Genomic DNA, 22,938 nt, shown 5'->3' with positions numbered 1-22,938 from the left:
CACCCTCCCTCCTCACCCCCCTTTAGACCTTGACATATCACACAACAAAGGAATGAACAACGTCTTTCAGAATAAAATAATCTAGCCACGTACACCACCAGTCCACCCACACACTCACACCCAGAAGGAGTCGAATTAACAAACAAACTACCATGTAATTACTACCCTGGGATTACAGACAGACAGACACACAGCCAGACAGAGCACACAGCTAGACAGCATATATCCGATTGCTTTTACCTCACCTCCTCCTCAACTATTTGGTCTGTGATGAGGTGAAGGTAGGAGGTGAGGTGATGTCCTCCACCACTGATGTCCCTCCACCACTGATGTCCCTCCACCACTGATGTCCTCCACCACTGATGTCCCTCCACCACTGATGTCCCTCCACCACTGATGTCCCTCCACCACTGATGTCCCTCCACCACTGATGTCCTCCACCACTGATGTCCTCCCACCACTGATGTCCCTCCACCACCGATGCCCTCACCACTGATGTCCTCCACCACTGATGTTCCCTCCACCACTGATGTCCTCCACCACTGATGTCCTCCACCACTGATGTCCTCTCACCACTGATGTCCCTCCACCACTGATGTCCCTCCACCACTGATGTCCCTCTCCACCACTGATGTCCTCCACCACTGATGTCCCTCCACCACTGATGTCCCTCCACCACTGATGTCCCTCCACCACTGATGTCCCTCCACCACTGATGGCCCCCACCACTGATGTCCCTCCACCACCGATGTCCCTCCACCACTGATGTCCCTCCACCACTGATGGCCCCCACCACTGATGTCCTCCACCACCGATGTCCCTCCACCACTGATGTCCCTCCACCACTGATGTCCCTCCACCACTGATGTCCCTCCACCACTGATGGCCCTCCACCACTGATGGCCCCCCACCACCGATGTCCCCACAGTCATCATGGAGTAGTGAACTGCGGCCCCCTGGGAGGAGATGGCCACTTGTGAATGACCTTTATACCCAGGCCATCAGTTTTTACTAGACAGCTTCCCGATACTGGCCACCCATGACTGTCTTTCCTCAGGTGTCAAGCAGGAGTAAAGGTTCAGTACACAACACACCTGGCCACTGTATACATGGCCTCTACTGTCAGGCCACCGGTTGTTGCTGGCCAGACTCCATAGTGTTGTGTGTGATAGGGACATTAATGCCTCTCTGGTCACACTACGGGTCATACATACATACATACATACATACATACATACATACATACATACATACATACATACATACAGATAAATAAACCGACTTTCAATGACTAAATTAATAAAAGACCATAAAAATAAAAATAAATTAACTTTAGTAAAAAAATAATGAATCAAATAATAATAAAAATTACATACAAACAAAATAAATTAAACAAAAATATATACAGAATCATTACACAAACACAACAAAGTAAGATACAAATTAAAGATAAAAAATTACCCCAAAACTAAATTCATTTTTTTTTTCATAGTAGCAAAAGTTTAATAATCTAATGGCAACTTACAGGAAGCCACGAACCCTTGTCCTCAGGTAACGTTTGGGAATAGAAGCCAGAGAACAGGTGAGGTGGTGCTGTTGCTGTGAAGTGTATAGTCATGGTGGCTGCCAGGAAGGACACACACACACACACACACACACACACACACACACACACACACACACACACACACACACACACACACACACACACACACACACACACACATTTCCCAATTAAAAGAAAACTCATTTCAGCTCAACTCAGGTAAATGGTCCCACCATCCATACCATTTCCTCTGTCTCTGTCGTTCTGTTACGTTCCTTCCTAGATGGGAAGGAACGGATGTCTTTTTTTGTTCAGTTGTTTCACTTAAGTTCGTCTCGAGGAGGGTGAAGGGGGAGAGGAGGGAGACGGTAGGGGGTATGGGGAGGAAGGAGGGAAGAGGGTAGGGATAGGGGAGAGGAGAGGTGGAAGGGAGGAGAACGTTTTTTTCCTTGTTCAATTAAAAGTTCGGCTCATAGACTGGACAAGAACAAACTTAGGTTCGTCTTACGGGGCCCAGAACGGCTTCCCTTACTTTGGAGAAGTTTAACAGTGTGTGGCGGAACAGGGAGGGATTCATAACATATCTCTCCTGCTGAAATTCACCTCAATGGATGTTTTGTTACGCTGAAGAATGAGGAAAGGCAGGGAGGTAGGCGTGACGGGGTGGGGTGAGGCGAGGCTGGGCGGGCTGGGCGGGGCTGGGCGGGGCGAGGTGGGCGTATGTGTGCGTTGGGTAACATGAGTGTGCTGCCTTAATCTGGCACACAAAAGGTATATATTCCCAGAAAGTCGTAGAGCCTTGATGATGATGAATACATTATACGTATACCTGTGTTTTGCTGCCAGCTTAGCCTTGCATGCGCCCACACACACACACACACACACACACACACACACACACACACACACACACACACACACACACACACACACACACACACACACACAATCTTTCATGAGGTGAAATTAGAACTTTAATTAATACTCTGTTTCTTCTCGTTTTCTCTCACTCCCCCTCCTTCACTCCCTCCCTCCTTCCTGCCTCCCCCTCCCTCACCCTCCCTCCCCCTCACCCTCCCTCACCCCCACCCCTCCCCCTCCCAGATCACTAGCGTACCTCACCGAAGTCTTTGTTGTGTCGAAAATATTTTAATTCGCCTGATGAAAAGTTAATGGCTACTGGCACGAGAGAGTGGAGAATAATGGCTATCGGTACACCAAAAAGACAGGTATTGGCTATTCGTCCGTGAAAAAGAAGTTATAGTAGCTATCCATCCGTAAAAAATCTTAATTAAAGGTTTATTAGTCAGTAAACGTAAACAAAATTAATAAAAGCAGTGAAAAGAAGGTGTTTAGCGTGTGTGTGTTTAGTGTGTGTGTGTGTGTATGACTATGTGCGTGTGTGTGTGCGCGTGTGTGACTGTACATAAGAGGTAATGAATGAAGAGAAGGAGAGACAATGAATGAAGGAAGGAGAGTGTGGACTATTTATGAATGAATTAATCCCACGACACACGAGAATGAGGAGAGGTTCACGCCACACCTGACCTTCCCCCATGTGTACCTTAACCCACACACCTGGGAGTGGTCCATACCTGGCGTACAACTCATACTACTACAACTACTACTACTATTACTACTACCAAGAAGAACAAGAAGAAGGAAGGAAATGAGAGAATGAGATAATAAGGAAGAGGAAGATCAAAGGAACGAACGAAGAAGAACCACAGGAGAGAGAGAGAGAGAGAGAGAGAGAGAGAGAGAGAGAGAGAGAGAGAGAGAGAGAGAGAGAGAGAGAGAGAATAAAAAATATTACATATAAATTGGTATCATATGGCAACTGTCGGTAAAGTTGCCACGTACCATAATACTGGCCCACGACACAATGTAAAAGTGTGTGTGTGTCTGTGTGTGTGTGTCGGTGTGTGTGTGTGTGTGTGTCTGTGTGTGTGTTATGTAAATATTGTGTGGTCAGAGTGCCGGGCAGTTCTTTGTGACGGTAATGGCTGTGTGGGTGTGTGTGTGTGTGTGTGGTGTGGTGGGAGGTGGATTTTAGCCTGCACACATACACACACACACACACAGAGAGAGAGAGAGAGAGAGAGGGGTATTAGTCGAGAGAGAGAGAGTTATTCGAGAGACAGAGAGACAGACAGACAGACAGAGGCCACCCGTCTACTCACCTGCCTTACCCAACCAAGAAAGCCATCTGGACCCATTGTAGATCAAAGGTAACACGCCAACACGCTACCCCCCCTTGTCAATTACCCATTTTAAGGAAGCTATTGTGACCCACCAGGAAAAAGTTACCCCGTGAATCTCTCCCCGTGTCTACAGGTTTGGAGGTGATATAAGCCTGATAATAACCCTGATAATAAGCCTGATATAACCCTGATATAAGCCTTAAATGTGTCTTTCTTGTTTATGCTCTTGGTTGAGTCGCCTTGTTGTTTGTCATTGTTTGCACTGTCTATGTAGATTTGTTTGCATATCTCCATTATGTAAACTGTTTGTACTGTATACCCACACTGACTATACTCAAGCGAAGCCAATGTGAACCAGCATGTCGTCATAAGCTGCATTAGTGAGGAGTGCGTGGGTGGTTCTGTGGGTACCAACAAGGAATATGATACCAGGGTTCGAATCCCGGTGTTAGATGTTGAGGGTTGGTGTCGCGCCGTCCAGAGAAGCTTACAACCACAACCACCACCACTACTACTACTACATACAGTATTGCCAACTCAAACTTCACCACTGCCGTAAAAATAATGTATATGTATGTATGTATGTATGTATGTATGTATGTATGTATGTATGTATGTATGTATGTATGGATGACAGATACCCATTATAAAATCATTCATCGCTGCGCATAAGAAGAGATATAGTGCTCTAAGAGTTATATAATATTCCAAGCACAGGCGTAGGGTCCGACTCTTGCTGAATAAAGTGTGAGGTGAAGGTCAGACAGACGTGATCTTGTCCAAATTTACTGAGGCCAAGTACACCTTGTTGATATTGGCGCTGTATACCTGTTAAAAGTACCTGTGTGGCGATGTATACCTGTTAAAAGTACCTGTGTTGGCGCTGTATACCTGTTAAAAGTACCTGTGTGGCGCTGTATACCTGTTAAGTAACTGTGTGTGATGTATACCTGTTAAAAGTCCTGTGTTGCCGTGGTGATGTATACCTGTTGGGTTGCATACCTGTTAAAGTACGTGTGTGATGCTGTTAAAAGCACCTGTGTGGCGCTGTATACCTGTTAAAAGATACCTGTGTTGGCGCTGTATACCTGTTAATGAAGTACTGTGGCGCTGTATACCTGCTAAAGTACCTGTGTGGCGCTGTATACCTGTTAAAAGTACCTGTGTGTGGCGCTGTATACCTGTTAAAGTACCTGTGTGGCGCTGTATACCTGTTAAAGTACCTGTGTGGCGCTGTATACCTGTTAAAAGTAACTGTGTGGCGCTGTATACCTGTTAAAAGTACCTGTGTGGCGCTGTATACCTGTAAAAGTACCTGTGTTGGCGCTGTATACCTGTTAAAAGTACCTGTGTTGGCGCTGTATACCTGTTAAAGTACCTGTGTTGGCGCTGTATACCTGTTAAAGTACCTGTGTGGCGCTGTATACCTGTTAAAAGAACCTGTGTGGCGCTGTATACCTGTTAAAGCCTGTGGCGCTGTATACCTGTTAAGCAACTGTGTGGCGCTGTATACCTGTTAAATACCTGTGTGGCGCTGTATACCTGTTAAAAGTACCTGTGTTGGCGATGTATACCTGTTAAAAGTACCTGTGTTGGCGATGTATACCTGTTAAAAGTACCTGTGTTGGCGTGTATACCTGTTAAGTACCTGTGTTGGCGTGTATACTGTTAAAAGTACCTGTGTTGGCGCTGTATACCTGTTAAAAGTACCGTGTGGGTGTATACCTTAAAGTACTGTGTTGGCTGTATACCGTTAAAACTGTGTGTGATAGTTAAGTACCTGTGTTGGCGCTGTATACCTGTTAAAAGTACCTGTGTTGGCGCTGTATACCTGTTAAAAAGTACCTGTGTTGGCGCTGTATACCTGTTAAAGTACCTGTGTGGCGCTGTATACCTGTTAAAAGTACCTGTGTTGGCGCTGTATACCTGTTAAGTACCTGTGTGGCTGTATACCTGTTAAAATAACTGTGTGGCGCTGTATACCTGTTAAAGTACCTGTGTTGGCGCTGTATACCTGTTAAAAGTACCTGTGTTGGCGCTGTATACCTGTTAAAAGTACCTGTGTTGGCGCTGTATACCTGTTAAAGTAACTGTGGCGCTGATACCTTAAAAGTACCTGTGCTGTATACCTGTTAAAAGTACCTGTGTTGGCTGTATCTGTTGTACTGTGTGGCTGTATACCTGTTAAAAGTACCTGTGTTGCGCTGTATACCTGTTAAAGATACCTGTGTGGTGATGTATACCTGTTAAAAGTACCTGTGTGGTGATGTATACCTGTTAAAAGTACCTGTGTTGGCTGTATACCTGTTAAACTTGTGCTGTCACCCTGTTAAAGTACCTGTGTTGGCTGTATACCTGTTAAAGTAACTGTGTGCGTTATACCTGTTAAAGTACCTGTGTTGGCTGTATACCTGTTAAAGTACCTGTGTGGCGCTGTATACCTGTTAAGTACCTGTGTTGGCTGTATACCTGTTAAAAGTACCTGTGTTGGCGCTGTATACCTGTTAAAAGTACCTGTGTTGGCGCTGTATACCTGTTAAAGTACCTGTGTGGCGCTGTATACCTGTTAAAAGTGTACCTGTGTTGGCGCTGTATGCCTTTTAAAAGTACCTGTGTGGCGCTGTATACCTGTTAAAGTATATGTTGGCGCTGTATACCTGTTAAAAGTACCTGTGTGGTGATGTATACCTGTTAAAAGAATCCTGTGTTGGCGCTGTGTCATTAAAAGTACCTGTGTGGTATGTATACCTGTTTAAAAGTACCTGTGTTGGCGCTGTATACCTGTTAAATTGTGTTGGCGTTGTACCTGTTAAGTACCTGTGTTGGTGTATACCTGTTAAAGTGCTGGTGATCCTGTTAAGTACCTGTGTTGGCGCTGTATACCTGTTAAAGTACTGTGTTGGCACTGTGTACCTGTTAAAAGTACCTGTGTGGTGATGTATACCTGAAAGACCTTGTGTGTATACTTTAAAAGTACCTGTGTGTTGGCGCTGTACCTGTTAAAAGTACCTGTGTTGGCGCTGTGTACCTGTTAAAAGTACCTGTGGTGCTGTTACCTGTTAAAAGTACCTGTGGGTGATGTACTGTTGAAGTACCTGTGTTGGCTGTATACCTGTTAAGTAACTGTGTGGTGATGTATACCTGTTAAGTACTGTGTGGTGATGTATACCTGTTAAAGTATGTGTTGGCGCTGTATACCTGTTAAAAGTACTGTATGGTGTGTTTTTGTTGTTGTGTTTGTTGTTGTGGTGATGTATACCTGTTAAAAGTACCTGTGTTGGCGCTGTGTACCTGTTAAAAGTATATTGGTGATGTATGCTGTTGTTGTGTTGGTGTTTGTTGTTGTGGTGTGTTTGTTGTTGTGTGGTGATGTATCCTATTAAAGTACCTGTGTTGGCTTTGTTGTGTGGTGATGTATACCTGTTAAAAAGTACCTGTGTTGGCGCTTTTGTATACCTGTTAAAGTAACTGTGTGGTGATGTATACCTGTTAAAGTACCTTGTGTGGCGCTGTATACCTGTTAAAGTACCTGTGTTGGCGCTGTATACCTGTTAAAAGTACCTGTGTGGTGATGTACCTGTTAAAAGTACCTGTGTTGGCTGTGTACCTGTTAAAAGTCTGTGTGGTGATGTATGCCTGTTAAAGTACCTGTGTGGTGATGTATACCTGTTAAAAGTATGTGTGTGGTGATGTATACCTGTTAAAGTAACTGTGTGGTGTGTATACCTGTTAAAGTACCTGTGTGGTGATGTATACCTGTTAAAGTACCTGTGTGGTGATGTATACCTGTTAAAAGTACCTGTGTTGGCTGTACACTTGTTAAAGTAACTGTGTGGTGATGTATACTGTTAAAAGTAACTGTGTGGTGATGTATACCTGTTAAAAGTACCTGTGTGTTTGTGTACCTGTTAAAGTGCCTGTGGTGATGTATACCTGTTAAAAGTACCTGTGTTGGCGCTGTATACCTGTTAAAGTACCTGTGTTGGCGCTGTGTACCTGTTAAAAGTACCTGTGTGGTGATGTATACCTGTTAAAACCTGTGTGGTGATGACTATCCTGTTAAAAGTAACTGTGTGGTGATGTATACCTGTTAAAAGTAACTGTGTGGTGATGTATACCTGTTAAAAGTACATGTGGTTGTACCTGTTAAAGTACCTGTGTGGTGATGTATACCTGTTAAAAGTACCTGTGTTGGCGCTGTACCTGTTAAAAGTATGTGTGGTGATGTATACTGTTAAAAGAATTTGTGTGGTGATGTATACCTGTTAAAAGTACCTGTGTGGCGCTGTGTACCTGTTAAAGTACCTGTGTGGCGCTATATACCTGTTAAAGTACCTGTGTGGTGATGTATACCTGTTAAAAGTACCTGTGTGATGTATACCTGTTAAGTAAACTGTGTGGTATACCTGTTAAAGTAACTGTGTGGTGATGTATACCTGTTAAAAGTACCTGTGTGGCGCTGTGTACCTGTTAAAAGTACAATGTTGGCGCTGTATACTATTAAAAGTACCTGTGTGGCCTTCCTGTTAAAATACCTGTGTTGTGTATACCTGTTAAAATAACTGTGTGGTGATGTATACCTGTTAAAAGTACTGTGTGGTGATGTATACCTGTTAAAAGTACCTGTGTGGCTGTGTACCTGTTAAGTACCTGTGTTGGCGCTGTATACCTGTTAAAAGTACCGTGTGTGCTATATACCTGTTAAAAGGTACCTGTGTTGGCGTGTATACTGTTAAAAGTACTGTGTGGTGATGTATACCTGTTAAAAGTACCTGTGTTGGCTGTATACCTGTTAAAAGTACCTGTGTGTGGTGCCTGTTAAAGTACTGTGTGGCCTGTTAAAAGTACTGTGTGGCTCTGTTAAAGTACCTGTGTTGGCGCTGTATACCTGTTAAAGTACTGTGTGATGTATGCCTGTTAAAGTAACTGTTGGTGATGTATACCTGTTAAAATACTGCAATGTGTACCTGTTTAAAAGTACCTGTGTGGCGCTGTATACCTGTTAAAAGTACCTGTGTGGCCTATATACTGTTGGTCTGTTGGCTGTATACCTATTAAAGTAACTGTGTGGTGATGTATACCTGTTAAGTAACTGTGTGGTGATGTATACCTGTTAAAAGTACCTGTGTGGCGCTGTATACCTGTTAAAAGTACCTGTGTGGCGCTGTATACCTGTTAAAGTAACTGTGTGGTGATGTATACCTGTTTAAAAGTACCTGTGTTTGGCGCTGTATACCTGTTAAAAGTAACTGTGTGGCGCTGTATACCTGTTAAAAGTAACTGTGTGGTGATGTATACCTGTTAAAAAGTACTGTGTGGCGCTGTATACCTGTTAAAAGTACATGCGGAGTTTCTTGATATACTGATACAAATTTACATTGTTTGACCCTGAAACACACACACACACACACACACACACACACACACACACACACACACACACACACACACACACACATTCCTCATTCTAAACATACAAACATAACAAAGGGATTTCTAGAGATTCTTAAACGGACTTAGAGAGGGTAAAAAACGTCTCGGAATGGGACGGGGAGTAAAGGGGGAGGAGGAGAGGGAGGAGGAGGAGGGAGGGAGGAGGGAGAAGGAGGAGGTGAGGGGGAGCCGTAATATAAATAATCTGAATGACTGAAATCCTTTTAAGTTAACAAAGGAAACAGAAGGACACACACTTACCTTGAGTTGTGTTGTGGTGTTTACTGTCCCACGAGGAGAGGTGAACATAGTCTCACTTACCTAGAAATAAAAAGATTAATTCAGTACAGTTTAAGGGTGGTTCTTGTCACATATCATACAGAGATTTAGTGGATTATTTGAAGATTAGCTCCCTTTAATTTATTTCACCTACCACTCCTGACAACACATCTCAATCTAAATTAATTAGATTGTATAAAGTGAACCGGTTTACAACACAAACACATGTAGTTATTCTTAGAACCAGTCATACAATCATTTCCTTTAACTCGGCTCAGGGCTACAACTCTCCTCTTATCTGGTGGTGGTTGTGATGGTGGTTGTTGTGATGGTGGTTGTTGTGATGGTGGTTGTTGTGATGGTGGTTGTTGTGATGGTGGTTGTTGTGATGGTGGGTGTTTGTGATGGTGGTGGGTTTGTGATGGTGGTTGTTGTGATGGTGGTGGTTGTGATGGTGGTGGTTGTGATGGTGGTTGTTGTGATGGTGGTTGTTGTGATGGTGGTTGTTGTGATGGTGGTTGTTGTGATGGTGGTTGTTGTGATGGTGGTTGTTGTGATGGTGGTGGTTGTGATGGTGGTTGTTGTGATGGTGGTGGTTGTGTGATGGTGGTTGTTGGTGAGTAGTTGTTGTGATGGTGGTGGTTGTGATGGTGGTTGTTGTGATGGTGGTTGTTGTGATGGTGGTGGTTGTGATGGTGGTTGTTGTGATGGTGGTGGTTGTGATGGTGGTTGTTTTGCAGTGCTGGTGACTGAGTGGTAGTGATAGTGGTATTTAATTGGTGGTAATGATCGTGATGTGAATGGTAGTGGCTGTGGTTAAGGTCAATGTAATTGTGGTAGTTGTGGTAGTAATGAAGATGGTTTTGTGGTTAATTGTGGTAGTTGTGGTAGTAATGAAGATGGTTTGTGTGGTTAATTGTGGTAGTTTGGTAGTAATGAAGATGGTTTGTGTGGTAGTTGTGGTGGTAGTGTAATGAAGATGGTTTGTGTGGTTAATTGTGGTAGTTGTGGTAGTAATGAATATGGTCTATGTGATAATTGTGGTAGTAGTGGAACAGACAGTTGCAAATAAACGTATATAATTGTGGTGGACTTGGACAATTGTGATCATAACAATGTGGTTGAAGTTGTGGTTGTTGGGTGGTGGGTAGGTGAGCCTGGAGGGGAAGGAATAGTCAGCTGGGCGAAATGATGATATATTTCTCTCTCTCTCTCTCTCTCTCTCTCTCTCTCTTTCGTAAACAAACATAGCTGATTCTCTACTGTCGACACGGCTCAGGCCGTGTCTCATAACGATCTATCGAAACTCTCCATAAGTTATCGTACGGAAAGAATATCTTGTATGGACGGATAAACGGGCGAACGGACGGGCGGACAGTTAACGAACGGACGAACGGACGAACGAAGCCTTAGAAACTGACATTATATCCACCTGTATATCTCAGTTAACGAGGAATCAATTTGTACAGAATATCGCGGATGATCACCTAAAGATTACCCGTCAAGTTTATTCCATTTTTTTTTAATATTAGGTGAGGTGAGGTGAGGGTGAGGTGAGGTGAGGTGAGGTGAGGTGAGGTGAGGTGAGGTGAGATGAGGTGAGATGAGGTGAAGTGAGGTGGGGTTGAGGTGAGGGTGAGGTGAAGTGAGGTGAGGTGAGGGTGAGGTGTGAGGTGAGGTGAGGGTGAGGTGAGGTGAGGTGAGGTGAGGTGAGGTGAGGTGAGGTGAGGTGAGGTGAGGTGAAATAAAGCGGGGTTAATCTCCAGGTAATCTCTCGGAGCTTCGTAAATCCAATACGTATCTTTCCGCGTAATCAGGAAGTGTGGGAGACATCTTGACTACCAGGAAGAAGTCGATATTTCATTGATGATCACTCCCTGGAGGCTGGCGAACGTTCGCTTGGCGTAGCTTCTTCTACAAGTGTGTCTGTCATGTTGAGACGGAAGGGATGCCGGGCGATGATGACTGCCCGTGTTGGCACTTATTTCATTTTATTTGCGTTAATTGTATCGTGTATAGAAGTGCATGTTCGTCCTAGCTGGCTTATGTTCGTCCGGCGTAGCTTCTCTCATGTGCGTGGTGAGTTGAAAGGAAAACCCAGACGTTGGTGATCGCTTATGCTGGCATTCTTCTAACAACAGGACTCTAAAACTCTATCGGGTGTAAATGCGATTCTCTCCTCTTTTTTCATCCTATAGTTGGCGTACGCTCGTCTGGCGAAACTGTTATCATATACATATCATTTTGAGATGGACAGAACGTCAGGCGATGTTTGTGCTCTTGCTGGCGCTGGATTTTTTACGGTGGCGGACATGAACTGTATAGATCCGCCCTCTGAGGCCCCAGTTAGGAGAAAGAATTAACATGGGAATGGTAGAGCTTCCGCCGACCAACCAACCCCCTCCTACCCCACCCCACCTCACCCCCTCCTAACCCTCATCCCATCCCCACCCCTCCAAACCCCTCATCATATCCCCACCCTCCTAACCCCACCATCCCCACCCCCTACCACCCCACCCACCTCACCCCTCCTAACCCCTCATCCCATCCCCACCCCTCCTAACCCCTCATCCATCCCACCCCTCTAACCCCTCATCCCATCCTCACCCCCTCTAACCCCTCATCCCATCCCCATCCTCCTAACCCCTCATCCCATCCCCCCCCCCTCCTAACCCCTCATCCCATCCTCACCCCCTCCTAACCCCTCATCCCATCCTCATCCCCTCCTAACCCCTCATCCCATCCTCACCCCCTCCTAACCCCTCATCCCATCCCATCCCCTCCTAACCCCTCATCCCTTCCCCACCCCTCCTAACCCCTCATCCATCCTCACCCCCCTCCTAACCCGTCATCCCATCCTCACCCCCTCCTAACCCCTCATCCCATCCTCATCCCTCCCTAACCCCTCATCCCATCCCCTCCTAACCCGTCATCCATCCTACCCCTCCTAACCCCTCATCCCATCCTCACCCCTCCTAACCCCTCATCCCATCCCTCACCCCCTCCTAACCGTGTCCCATCCTCACCCCTCCTAACCCCTCATCCCATCACCCCTCCTAACCCCTCATCCCATCCCCCCCCTCTAACCCCTCATCCCATCCCCACCCCCTCCTAACCCCTCATCCCATCCCCACCCCCTCAACCCTCATCCTAACCCCATCCCATCCTCACCCCTCACCCTCATCCATCCCCACCCCCTCCTAACCCTCATCCCATCCCCACCCCCTCCTAACCCCTCATCCATCCCCACCCTCCTAACCCCTCATCCTAACCCTCATCCCATCCTCACCCCCTCCTAACCCGTCATCCATCCTCCCCCTCCTAACCCCTCTCCCCATCCCCCCCTCCTAACCCTCATCCCATCCCCACCCTCCTACCCCTCATCCCATCCCCACCCCCTCCTAACCCCTCATCCATCCCCACCCCCTCTAACCCCTCATCCTAACCCTCATCCCATCCTCACCCCCCTCCTAACCCCTCATCCCATCCCCACCCCCTCTAACCCCTCATCCCATCCCCACCCCTCCTAACCCCTCATCCATCCCTACCATCTCCCTAACCCCTCATCCCATCCCCACCCCCTCCCTAACCCTTCCATCCCCCCCCCCTAACCCTCATCCCATCCACCATCTCCTAACCCCTCATCCCTCCCACACCCCCTCCTAACCCCTCATCCCATCCTCACCCCTCCTAACCCCTCATCCCATCCCCACCCCTCCTAACCCCTCATCCCATCCCCACCCCTCCTAACCCTCATCCCATCCCCACCCCTCCTAACCCCTCATCCCATCCTCACCCCCTCCTAACCCTTCCTCCCACCCCTCCTAACCCCTCATCCCATCCCCACCCCCTCCTAACCCCTCATCCCATCCCTACCATCTCCTAACCCCTCATCCCATCCCCACCCCCTCCTAACCCCTCATCCCATCCCCACCCCTCCCCTAACCCCTCATCCCATCCTCACCCCCTCCTAACCCCTCATCCCATCCCACCCCCTCCTCTAACCTCTCATCCATCCCCCACCCCTCCTAACCCTCATCCCATCCCCACCCCCCTCCTAACCCCTCATCCCATCCCTACCATCTCCTAACCCCTCATCCCATCCCCACCCCCTCTAACCCCTCTTCCATCCCCACCCCTCCTAACCCCTCATCCATCCTACCATCTCCTAACCCTCATCCCATCCCTACCCCCTCCTAACCCCTCATCCCATCCCCACCCCTCCTAACCCTCATCCATCCCACCCCCCCCACCTCCTAACCTCATCCATCCCTACCATCTCCTAACCCTCATCCCATCCCCACCCCTCCTAACCCCTCATCCCATCCCCCCCCTCCTAACCCTCATCCATCCTACCATCCTAGCCCTCATCCCATCCCTACCCCCTCCTAACCCCTCATCCCATCCTCACCCTCCTAACCCCTCATCCCATCCCTACAATCTCCTAACCCTAATCCATCCCCACCCCTCCCTAACCCCTCATCCCATCCCTACCCCTCCTAACCCCTCATCCATCCCCACCCCCTCTAACCCCTCATCCATCCCTACCCCTCTAACCTCATCCATCCCCACCTCCTAACCCTCATCCCATCCCCACCCCTCCTAACCCCTCATCCATCCTCACCCCCTCCTAACCCCTCATCCCATCCCCACCCCCTCCTAACCCCTCATCCCATCCCCACCCCTCAACCCCTCATCCCATCCCCACCCCCTCCTAACCCCATTCCATCCCTACCCCCTCCTAACCCCTCTCCCATCCACCCCCTCCTAACCCCTCATCCCATCCCCCACCCCCTCCTAACCCCTCATCCCATCCCCCCCCCTCCTAACCTCGTCATCCCCTACCCCCTCCTAACCCCTCATCCCATCCTACCATCTCCTAACCCTCATCCATCCCCACCCCTCCTAGCCCCTCATCCCATCCCACCCCCTCCTAACCCCTCATCCCATCCCACCCCCTCCTAACCCCTCATCCCATCCCCCACCCCTCCTAACCCCTCATCCCATCCCCACCCCTCCTAACCCTCATTCCATCCCCACCCCCTCCTAACCCCTCATCCATCCCTACCCCCTCCTAACCCCTCATCCATCCCTCTAACCCCTCATCCCATCCCTACCCCTCCTAACCCCTCATCCCCTACCCCTCTAACCCTCATCTCATCCCCACCCCCTCTAACCCCTCATCCATCCCACCCCCTCCTAACCCTCACCCCATCCCCACCCCTCTTACCCCCCCTTATCCATCCCCTCCTAACCCCTCATCTCATCCCCACCCCTCCACCAACCCTCATCCATCCCTACCCCTACCCACCCCCTCTTCTACTCCACCTATTCCCAGGTTATGATTGGCTTTTGGGGTACCTCTCTATCCTCTCTTCATCCACGACCTCTCCTTTCCTTCCCGACCTCTCCCTCCCCCCCACTCCCCTCTCTCCCCACTCTCCCCTCCTCCTTCCTCGATCAAGGTTTTGCTGCGGTAGAAGCTGAAGTCTCTGTGTCGAGTACCTCAGACGAGAGAGAGATGAATTACGTCGTCTTACTAAGGAAAACACATCACATTATTCATATTTTTCTTTCTGTTTATCCACGCGTTTGTTTGAGTACCACCATCGCATAAAGTCGCCCCCTGTGAACAAGATAAGCTCGGGTTTTTTTTCCACGTAGTAAAGTTTGATCACATAGACACAGCCACATAGTCTTCACGTCAGTCCTCTTATTTCTAACTCCTACACGTCAGTCCCTCTTATTTCTAACTCCTACGTCAGTCCTCTTATTTCTAACTCCTACACGTCAGTCCCCTCTTATTTCTAACTCCTACACGTCAGTCCCCTCTTATTTCTAACTCCCTACACGTCAGTCCCCTCTTATTTCTAACTCTCACACGTCAGTCCCCTCTTATTTCTAACTCTACACGTCAGTCCCCTCTTATTTCTAACTCCTACACGTCAGTCCTCTTATTTCTAACTCCTACACTTCAGTCCCTCTTATTTCTATCCTACACGTCAGTCCCTCTTATTTCTAACTCCTACGTCAGTCCCCTCTTATTTCTAACTCCTACGTCAGTCCCCTCTTATTTCTAACTCCTACACGTCAGTCCCTCTTATTTTAACTCCTACATCAGTCCCCTCTTATTTCTAACTCCCTACACGTCAGTCCCCTCTTATTTCTAACTCCCTACACGTCAGTCCCCTCTTATTTCTAACTCCCTACACGTCAGTCCCCTCTTATTTCTAACTCCCTACACGTCAGTCCCCTCTTATTTCTAACTCCCTACACGTCAGTCCTTTCTTATTTCTAACTCTCTATGTATATCTATAATTATCAAGGTAAAATAATTGGCACAGTTTCTGATACACGGAGGCGGTAAAATTCTCGAGGCGGTCGTACGTTTTCTATGTTTAATGGAAAACTTTAATTAACACAGAGTTCCCGTTTTCTGATATGTGTGAGGCAATGATTCTCCCTCGCTTTGTTAATGAGGAGGCAGGAGGAGGCGCTTCTAACCTAACCTAACCTAACCTAACCTAACCTAACCCCAACATAACCCACCCATAACCTAATCTGTGGGTCGAGCGGGCTGTACTGTTGACGTCATCTAGAACAGCTAATGAGAAGAAAAGTTATGACGTCATTTAGATCAGCTGATTAGGAAAGTTATGACGTCATCTACATCAGCTGATTGGGAAAGTTATGACGTCATGTATATCAGCTGAGGGGGGAACTTACGACAGAGAATATTAAGTTAATTAAGGTGTATTACAGGTGTGTGGAGGAAACAGGTGTGGTCATTTGTTTTGTGTGTGTGTGTGTGTGCATGAACGATAATTAAAAAGTGACAGGCTCCATGACATGACAGAGTGACAGGCTCCATGACATGACAGTGACAGACTCCATGACATGACAGAGTGACAGGCTCCATGACATGACAGAGTAACAGGCTCCATGACATGACAGGACAAGAGAGAGATTATCTTTCTTTCCTCTGGGCCTTTGCATGACAGTGACTTAGTAATTTGGTTATAGGAACACACACATACATACACGAACACACACACACACACACTCTGAAACACACATATACAGTATATATAAATAAACGAACATATACCTATACACACAATAATAACAATAATAATAATACTAATAATAATAATACTAATAATAATAATAATAATAATAATAATAATAATAATAATAATAAAATGAGTCTCGTTGAGTTATGTACTCTCTCTCTCTCTTTCTCTCTCTCTCTCTCACAGCGGTCATCAAGGAACACAGAGTTAAGAAGACTAACTCCCTAACTTCCCTCCACCACAAGGAGTATCTGACGCTCACTTTATATACGGAGAAAAGATAACTAACAATGTCTATACATATCACCAGACTGTCGCTACCACTTGTGTCTGTGTATGTAGGTGTGTGTCTGTGTATGTAGGTGTGTGTGTCTGTGTATGTAGGTGTGTGTCTGTGTATGTAGGTGTGTGTCTGTGTATGTAGGTGTGTGTCTGTGTATGTAGGTGTGTGTCTGTGTATGTAGGTGTGTGTCTGTGTATGTAGGTGTGTGTCTGTGTATGTAGGTGTGTGTCTGTGTATGTGGGGTGTGTGTCTGTGTATGTAGGTGTGTGTCTGTGTATGTATGTCTGTGTCTACCTACGCGTGTCTATATTTATCGAAGTAAATAAACTGAATCAAACAGCCTCGGCTTAACTTAAACTAATGTTAATCTCGTTCACCTAACTATAACTAATCTAACCCAGTAATTCTTAAGCATACAGTAAATCTTCCCTCCTCCCCCGGCCTCTATAACACCCTACCTACAGTAATATTATAGGTAACATGCGTATAATACTCTCAAAGTCATTTTATATTGATTTTTTTTTGTCACGAATTGAATCTTTATCTAAATATTTCTTCTAAGTTTTGTCACTGGATGAGTTTTTAGTTTAAACCTTTTTATGAGTATATTTTTATTATATATTTTAAGTCTGTGTCACACCTACCACCGGGTCCCTACACTGGGTCCCCCCACCGTCCCCCTGGGTCCTACCACCGGGTCCCCTACCACCGGGTCCCTCGTACCTACCACTGGGTCCTACCACTGGGTCCCCTACCACCGGGTCCACTACCACTGGGTCCACCTACCACTGGGTCCCTACCACTGGGTCCCCTACTGGGTCCCTCCACCGGGTCCACCTGCCACTGGTCACCACCGGTCCACCTGCCACGGGTCCCCTACCACTGGGTCCACCTACCACTGGGTCCCCTACCACCGGGTCCCCCACTGGGTCACCTACCACTGGGTCCACCCCACTGGGTCCCCCTACCACTGGGTCCCCCCTACCACTGGGTCCACCTACCACCGGGTCCACCTACCACCGGGTCCCCAACCACCGGGTCCCACAACCACCGGGTCCACCTACCACCGGGTCCACCTGCCACTGGGTCCACCTACCACTGGGTCCACCTACCACTGGGTCCACCTACCACTGGGTCACTACACTGGGTCACCTACCACTGGGTCCACCTACCACTGGGTCCACCCTACCACTGGGTCCACCTACCACCGGGTCCACCTCACTGGTCCACCTCACTGGGTCCACCTACCACTGGGTCACCCCCCACCGGGTCCACCTACCACTGGGTCCACCTACCACTGGGTCCACCTACCACTGGGTCCACCTCCACTGGGTCCCCCACCACTGGGTCCACCTACCCTGGGTCCACCTACCACCGGGTCCACCTACCACTGGGTCCACCTACCAGGGTCCCTACCACTGGCCCGTCCTGCCTGGGTCCCCTACCACCGGTCCACCTACCACCGGGTCCACCTGCCACTGGGTCCACCTACCACCGGGTCCACCTACCACGGGTCCCCCTACCACCGGGTCCACCTGCCACTGGGTCCCCTACCACTGGTCTACCACTGGGTCCCCTACCACTGGGTCCCCTACCACTGGGTCCCCTACCACTGGGTCCCCACTCACCACTGGGTCCACCTACCACTGGGTCCACCTACCACTGGGTCCACCTACCACTGGGTCCCCCTACCACCGGGTCCTCCACTGGGTCACCTGCGGGTCCACCTACCACTGGGTCCACCTACCACTGGGTCCCCTACCACTGGGTCCCCTACCACTGGGTCCACCACACTGGGTCCACCTACCACCGGGTCCACCTACCACTGGGTCCCCTACCACTGGGTCCACCTACCACTGGGTCCCCTACCACTGGGTCCACCTACCAGGGTCCCCAACCACCGGGTCCCCAACCACCGGGTCACTACACGGGTCCCCTATCACCGGGTCCCCTACCACCAGGTCCCCTACCACCGGGTCCCTCTATCACCGGGTCCCCCAACCACTGGGTCCACTACCACTGGGTCCACCTACCACTGGGTCCACCTACCACCGGATCCCTACCACCGGGTCCCCCTACCACTGGGTCCCCTACCACCGAGTCCACCTACCACCGGGTCCCCCCCACCGGGTCCCCTACCACCGGGTCCCTCTATCACCGGGTCCCCAACCACTGGGTCCACCTACCACTGGGTCACCTACCACTGGGTCCTACCACCGGATCCCCTACCACCAGGTCCCCCTACCACTGGGTCCCCACCACCGAGTCCACCTACCACCGGGTCTACCACCGGGTCCACCTACCACCGGGTCCACCTATCACCGGGTCCCCTACCACCGGGTCCCCTACCACCAGGTCCACTACCACCGGGTCCCACCGAGTCCCCCTACCACCGAGGTCCACCTACCACCGGGTCCCCCAACCACCGGGTCCACCTATCACCGGGTCCCCCTACCACCGGGTCCCCTACCACCAGGTCCCCTACCACCGGGTCCCTCTACCACCGGGTCCACTACCACCGGGTCCCCAACCACCGGGTCCCCTACCACGGACCCCTACCGGGTCCCTTATACCAGGTCCACCAGATATCCCCAATACCGAGCGGTGTCTGGCCAAGTCCTTAATCTGTAGTTAAGTCGATGCTGCCTCATCAAAACAACATTTTCCCGGGAACTCTGGACGTTATGACCCGCTCCTCAGAACCCGTAGTACCCGCCCAACAAAACCAGCCGTGTGTATCCGGTTAACCACTCTTACGCTAACCTAACCTAACCTAACCACACGTAACATAACATAATTAAAGATAACGTGAGAGATAGAGAATATATGAGACAAGAGATAATGAACGAGTATCCATAGACGTCTCAGAGGGCGTTAAGTCGAGCAATCTCAGATAACCTCACGCTGATGACGCCATTCTCGCCCGTGACGTCACAACCACCATTGAAACAAGCCCTCAAGGTGTGATCTGTAACTGCCACTTTAAGAGCACGTGTTAGGAGTGAGATACCCCCCCCCCTCCCCCCACCCTCCTCCTTACCCTACCTCCGACCCTAAAGACCTAACCCGGAAGTGGACCTGAATTTTGGTATCTATGTTGTATGGTTTTTAAATAACACTGGGATGAAATAAGCTAGGGTGCCTTATCTTCATGTGAACTATTAAGTCGTAAATAACAACTGGATCTAAACACCTTAATACGGGACAGATAGACAGATACAGACAGACAGACAGACAGCGTGACCGGCCACTCCACTCAGCCGTCTCAGGTATCCATTCACAGCTGGGTTGACCTGGAGGTGAACCAAGCGTGAACCAGTGATCCTTAGAAAAAGTGGCGAGTGTTGTTTTCCACTCAGCCACCGCACCTCAACAATAATCAACAGACTGGAGTAATTAAAGGAGGTAAGAACAACTCGATTTTTATTGTTCTAAATTTTCTAAAAGTTTCCTGTCATAAGATATATTGTATTTGAGTCTTTAGAAAACCAACAAGTCGATACAGCAGAAACACAAAACAACAAGAGGCCGTTTTTGTAACAATCCAGATGAATCCACGAACGCTTGAGATTATTTACATCAAAATATTAATATTCCGTTTGTCCACCAGTGTTTTTGTTTCTTTGTTTTGTTGTTGGTATCGTCGACCCCCCCCCCACCTCCTTCACCAGACAGGTTAATTTCCGGTATAATTTCCATAACAAAAAAAAAATCGTAGACTCGGAAAATAGCCAGAGAAATTTTGTTTTCTCTCTTTTGGTAAAATATAATGACAAAATTTACTCTATTTAATTGTTTGTTGTTGTTGTTGTTGACCTGAGTGACTGTAGATACAACAAAAAGAAAAATCGTGGGCTGACAGTCTCTCTCTCTCTCTCTCTCTCTCTCTCTCTCTCTCTCTCTCTCTCTCTCTCTCTCTCTCTCTCTCTCTCTCTCTCTCTCACAACCAACAGGGGCCAGAAATTCGTCAGGCCAAAATTACGTCCCGAGTTCTCTTGATGTGTGGCAGAGAGAGGCGCCGGGGTACATGGCAGAGCAGAGTGCATAGCAAAGAGCATCGCTTCCTAACAAAATACCAATAGAGTGTAGAGCAAACGGTAGAGCAGGGGAGAGTTTTTTTTTTGGGGGAATCTAGGTGGGTTTTTTGGGACGTATGCAAATTAAGTAAAATCCGTAATATACACCGTATTAATAAGAGGTATCATAATTATTTTTCCATGTAAACTTAGACACTCCAATTAAAACTTTGTTCACACATAATCGTCAGCTATTATTATTTTTTGTCAACAGTGTAAGTAAAAATAATGAAAGTAAGATTTTATTATTATTATTTTTTATTTTTGGGGGCGGGGATGGGGTGATTCGATTGTGGAATTTTAACCTTTTTTGAGAACCGGTGACTCAAACTATTTCCTTCACACACACACACACATACACACACACACACACACACACACACACACACACAGAGTCCAAACACTGTTGGGTAAATCTTGCCTAACTTTCCGGGTCCCCTTGAAGAACGTGATAACTCAGGGTCATGCTGTTGATTTTTCCACCATCACGACCCTCGCCACCACTACCACTACCACCCCCACCACCACCACCACCACCACCACCACCATCACCCCCCTCACCACCACCACCACCATCACCCCCCTCACCACCACCACCACCATCACCCCCTCCACCACCACCACCACCATCACCCCCCCTCACCACCACCACCACCATCACCCCCTCACCACCACCACCACCACCACCATCACCACCACCCCCCACCACCACCACCACCATCACCCCCCACCACCACCATCACCATCACCCCCCTCACCACCACCACCATAGGCTCCCTTGTCTATATTGGCACACGTCGTGGGTCCCAGCTCCAGTAATTCTATATTGGATCACTGTCGGCCGAGAAAACACGAGAGGAAAAATAATCTGAGGAAAGAGGAGAGCCAAGGAAAAGGTACTTGAGTAGCACAATACGGTCTTAAGTTAGGTTAGATTAGGTAAGGTTAGGTTAGGTCGTTACGATGATAAGAAATCCTTGAATAGTTTAGAGTTTATGTGGAAACCTTAATTAGAGAGATACACCTGGAGATAATATAGACACGTACAGGTATTGTCTCAAGATGTTGTAAATTAGGTCTTCATTGTGTGGTGAACCTCCAGTGAATTAATGATATGGGATAATTAGGCAAGATTTTTATAGACAGTGACAGACAGACAGACAGACAGAAAGACAGACAGACAGACAGACAAACAGACAATTAAAATAGATGGACAGGTAAACACAGACAGACAGAAATAAAGACAGACAGGCAGACAGACAGACAGAGACAGAGTGAAAAATGAGACGGGCGGAGTTCACAGAGAAACAGATATGGGCAAACGCAGACAGAGATCAACAGAGACATTAAGGGACAGACAGACAGACAGACAGACAGACACAGACCAGCAGCAAGCCAGATCAGAGATAAAACACTTTGAGAATTTACAGCCGTGTCAGAGGCGAGAGAAGGAGGGCGGCTAGTGGAAATCGGCTCAAGGAGGAGGAGGAGGAAGAGGGGGAGGAGGGGGAGGAGGGGGGGTGGATTGGATATGAGGTGTTAAGGAAGAGGGGAGGAGGAGGAGGAGGAGGAGGAGTGGATTAAACGGACGGAAGATAGGAAGGTGATAATGATGATGTTGAGGAGGAGAAGGAAAAGGAAGGAATGGAAGAGTGATTAGCAAATAAGAAAATAAGAAAAGATTGGGAAAGAGATGATGGAAGAAGAAGAAGAAGAAGAAGAAGGAGAAGAAGAAGAGACAGAGAGAGATTAGGGACGTCACAACAAGTCAACTTTAATAGCGAGAGAAAACCAACTCTCTCTCTCTCTCTCTCTCTCTCTCTCTCTCTCCGCTGCTGTGACCTGACCCGCCTTCTTTAACACCTTGTATACTAGGACTTAACCGTTATCTCCTTAACCCCGAGGACTTTAACCCCTTCCTAACCCTTAACTACTAATATTTAACCCCCCTTGAGTCCTGACCTAACCCTTGAGTACGAGGACTTAACCCCCTGAGTACTAGTATTCAACCCCTTGAGTAACACTTGATTATAATTCCCCCCCT

At 48.1% G+C, this 22,938-nt stretch overlaps 1 protein-coding gene across 1 annotated transcript; it reads left to right on the top strand.

The window, feature by feature from the left end:
- Window positions 1-17,446: 17,446 nt before the first annotated feature.
- Window positions 17,447-19,442, top strand: LOC121875838 (basic proline-rich protein-like; the record flags this gene model as incomplete). Its single annotated transcript, XM_042380548.1, has 1 exon — window positions 17,447-19,442. A coding segment is annotated over one exon (1,996 nt), but the record flags the coding sequence as incomplete, so codon positions are not given.
- Window positions 19,443-22,938: the final 3,496 nt, after the last annotated feature.

Source organism: Homarus americanus, unplaced genomic scaffold, assembly GCF_018991925.1.
Source record: "Homarus americanus isolate GMGI-L3 unplaced genomic scaffold, GMGI_Hamer_2.0 scaffold10188, whole genome shotgun sequence".
Taxonomy (NCBI): Eukaryota; Metazoa; Arthropoda; class Malacostraca; order Decapoda; family Nephropidae; genus Homarus; species Homarus americanus.
Note: the sequence above shows the minus strand (reverse complement) of the source record. Positions and strands in the feature narration are given on the sequence as shown.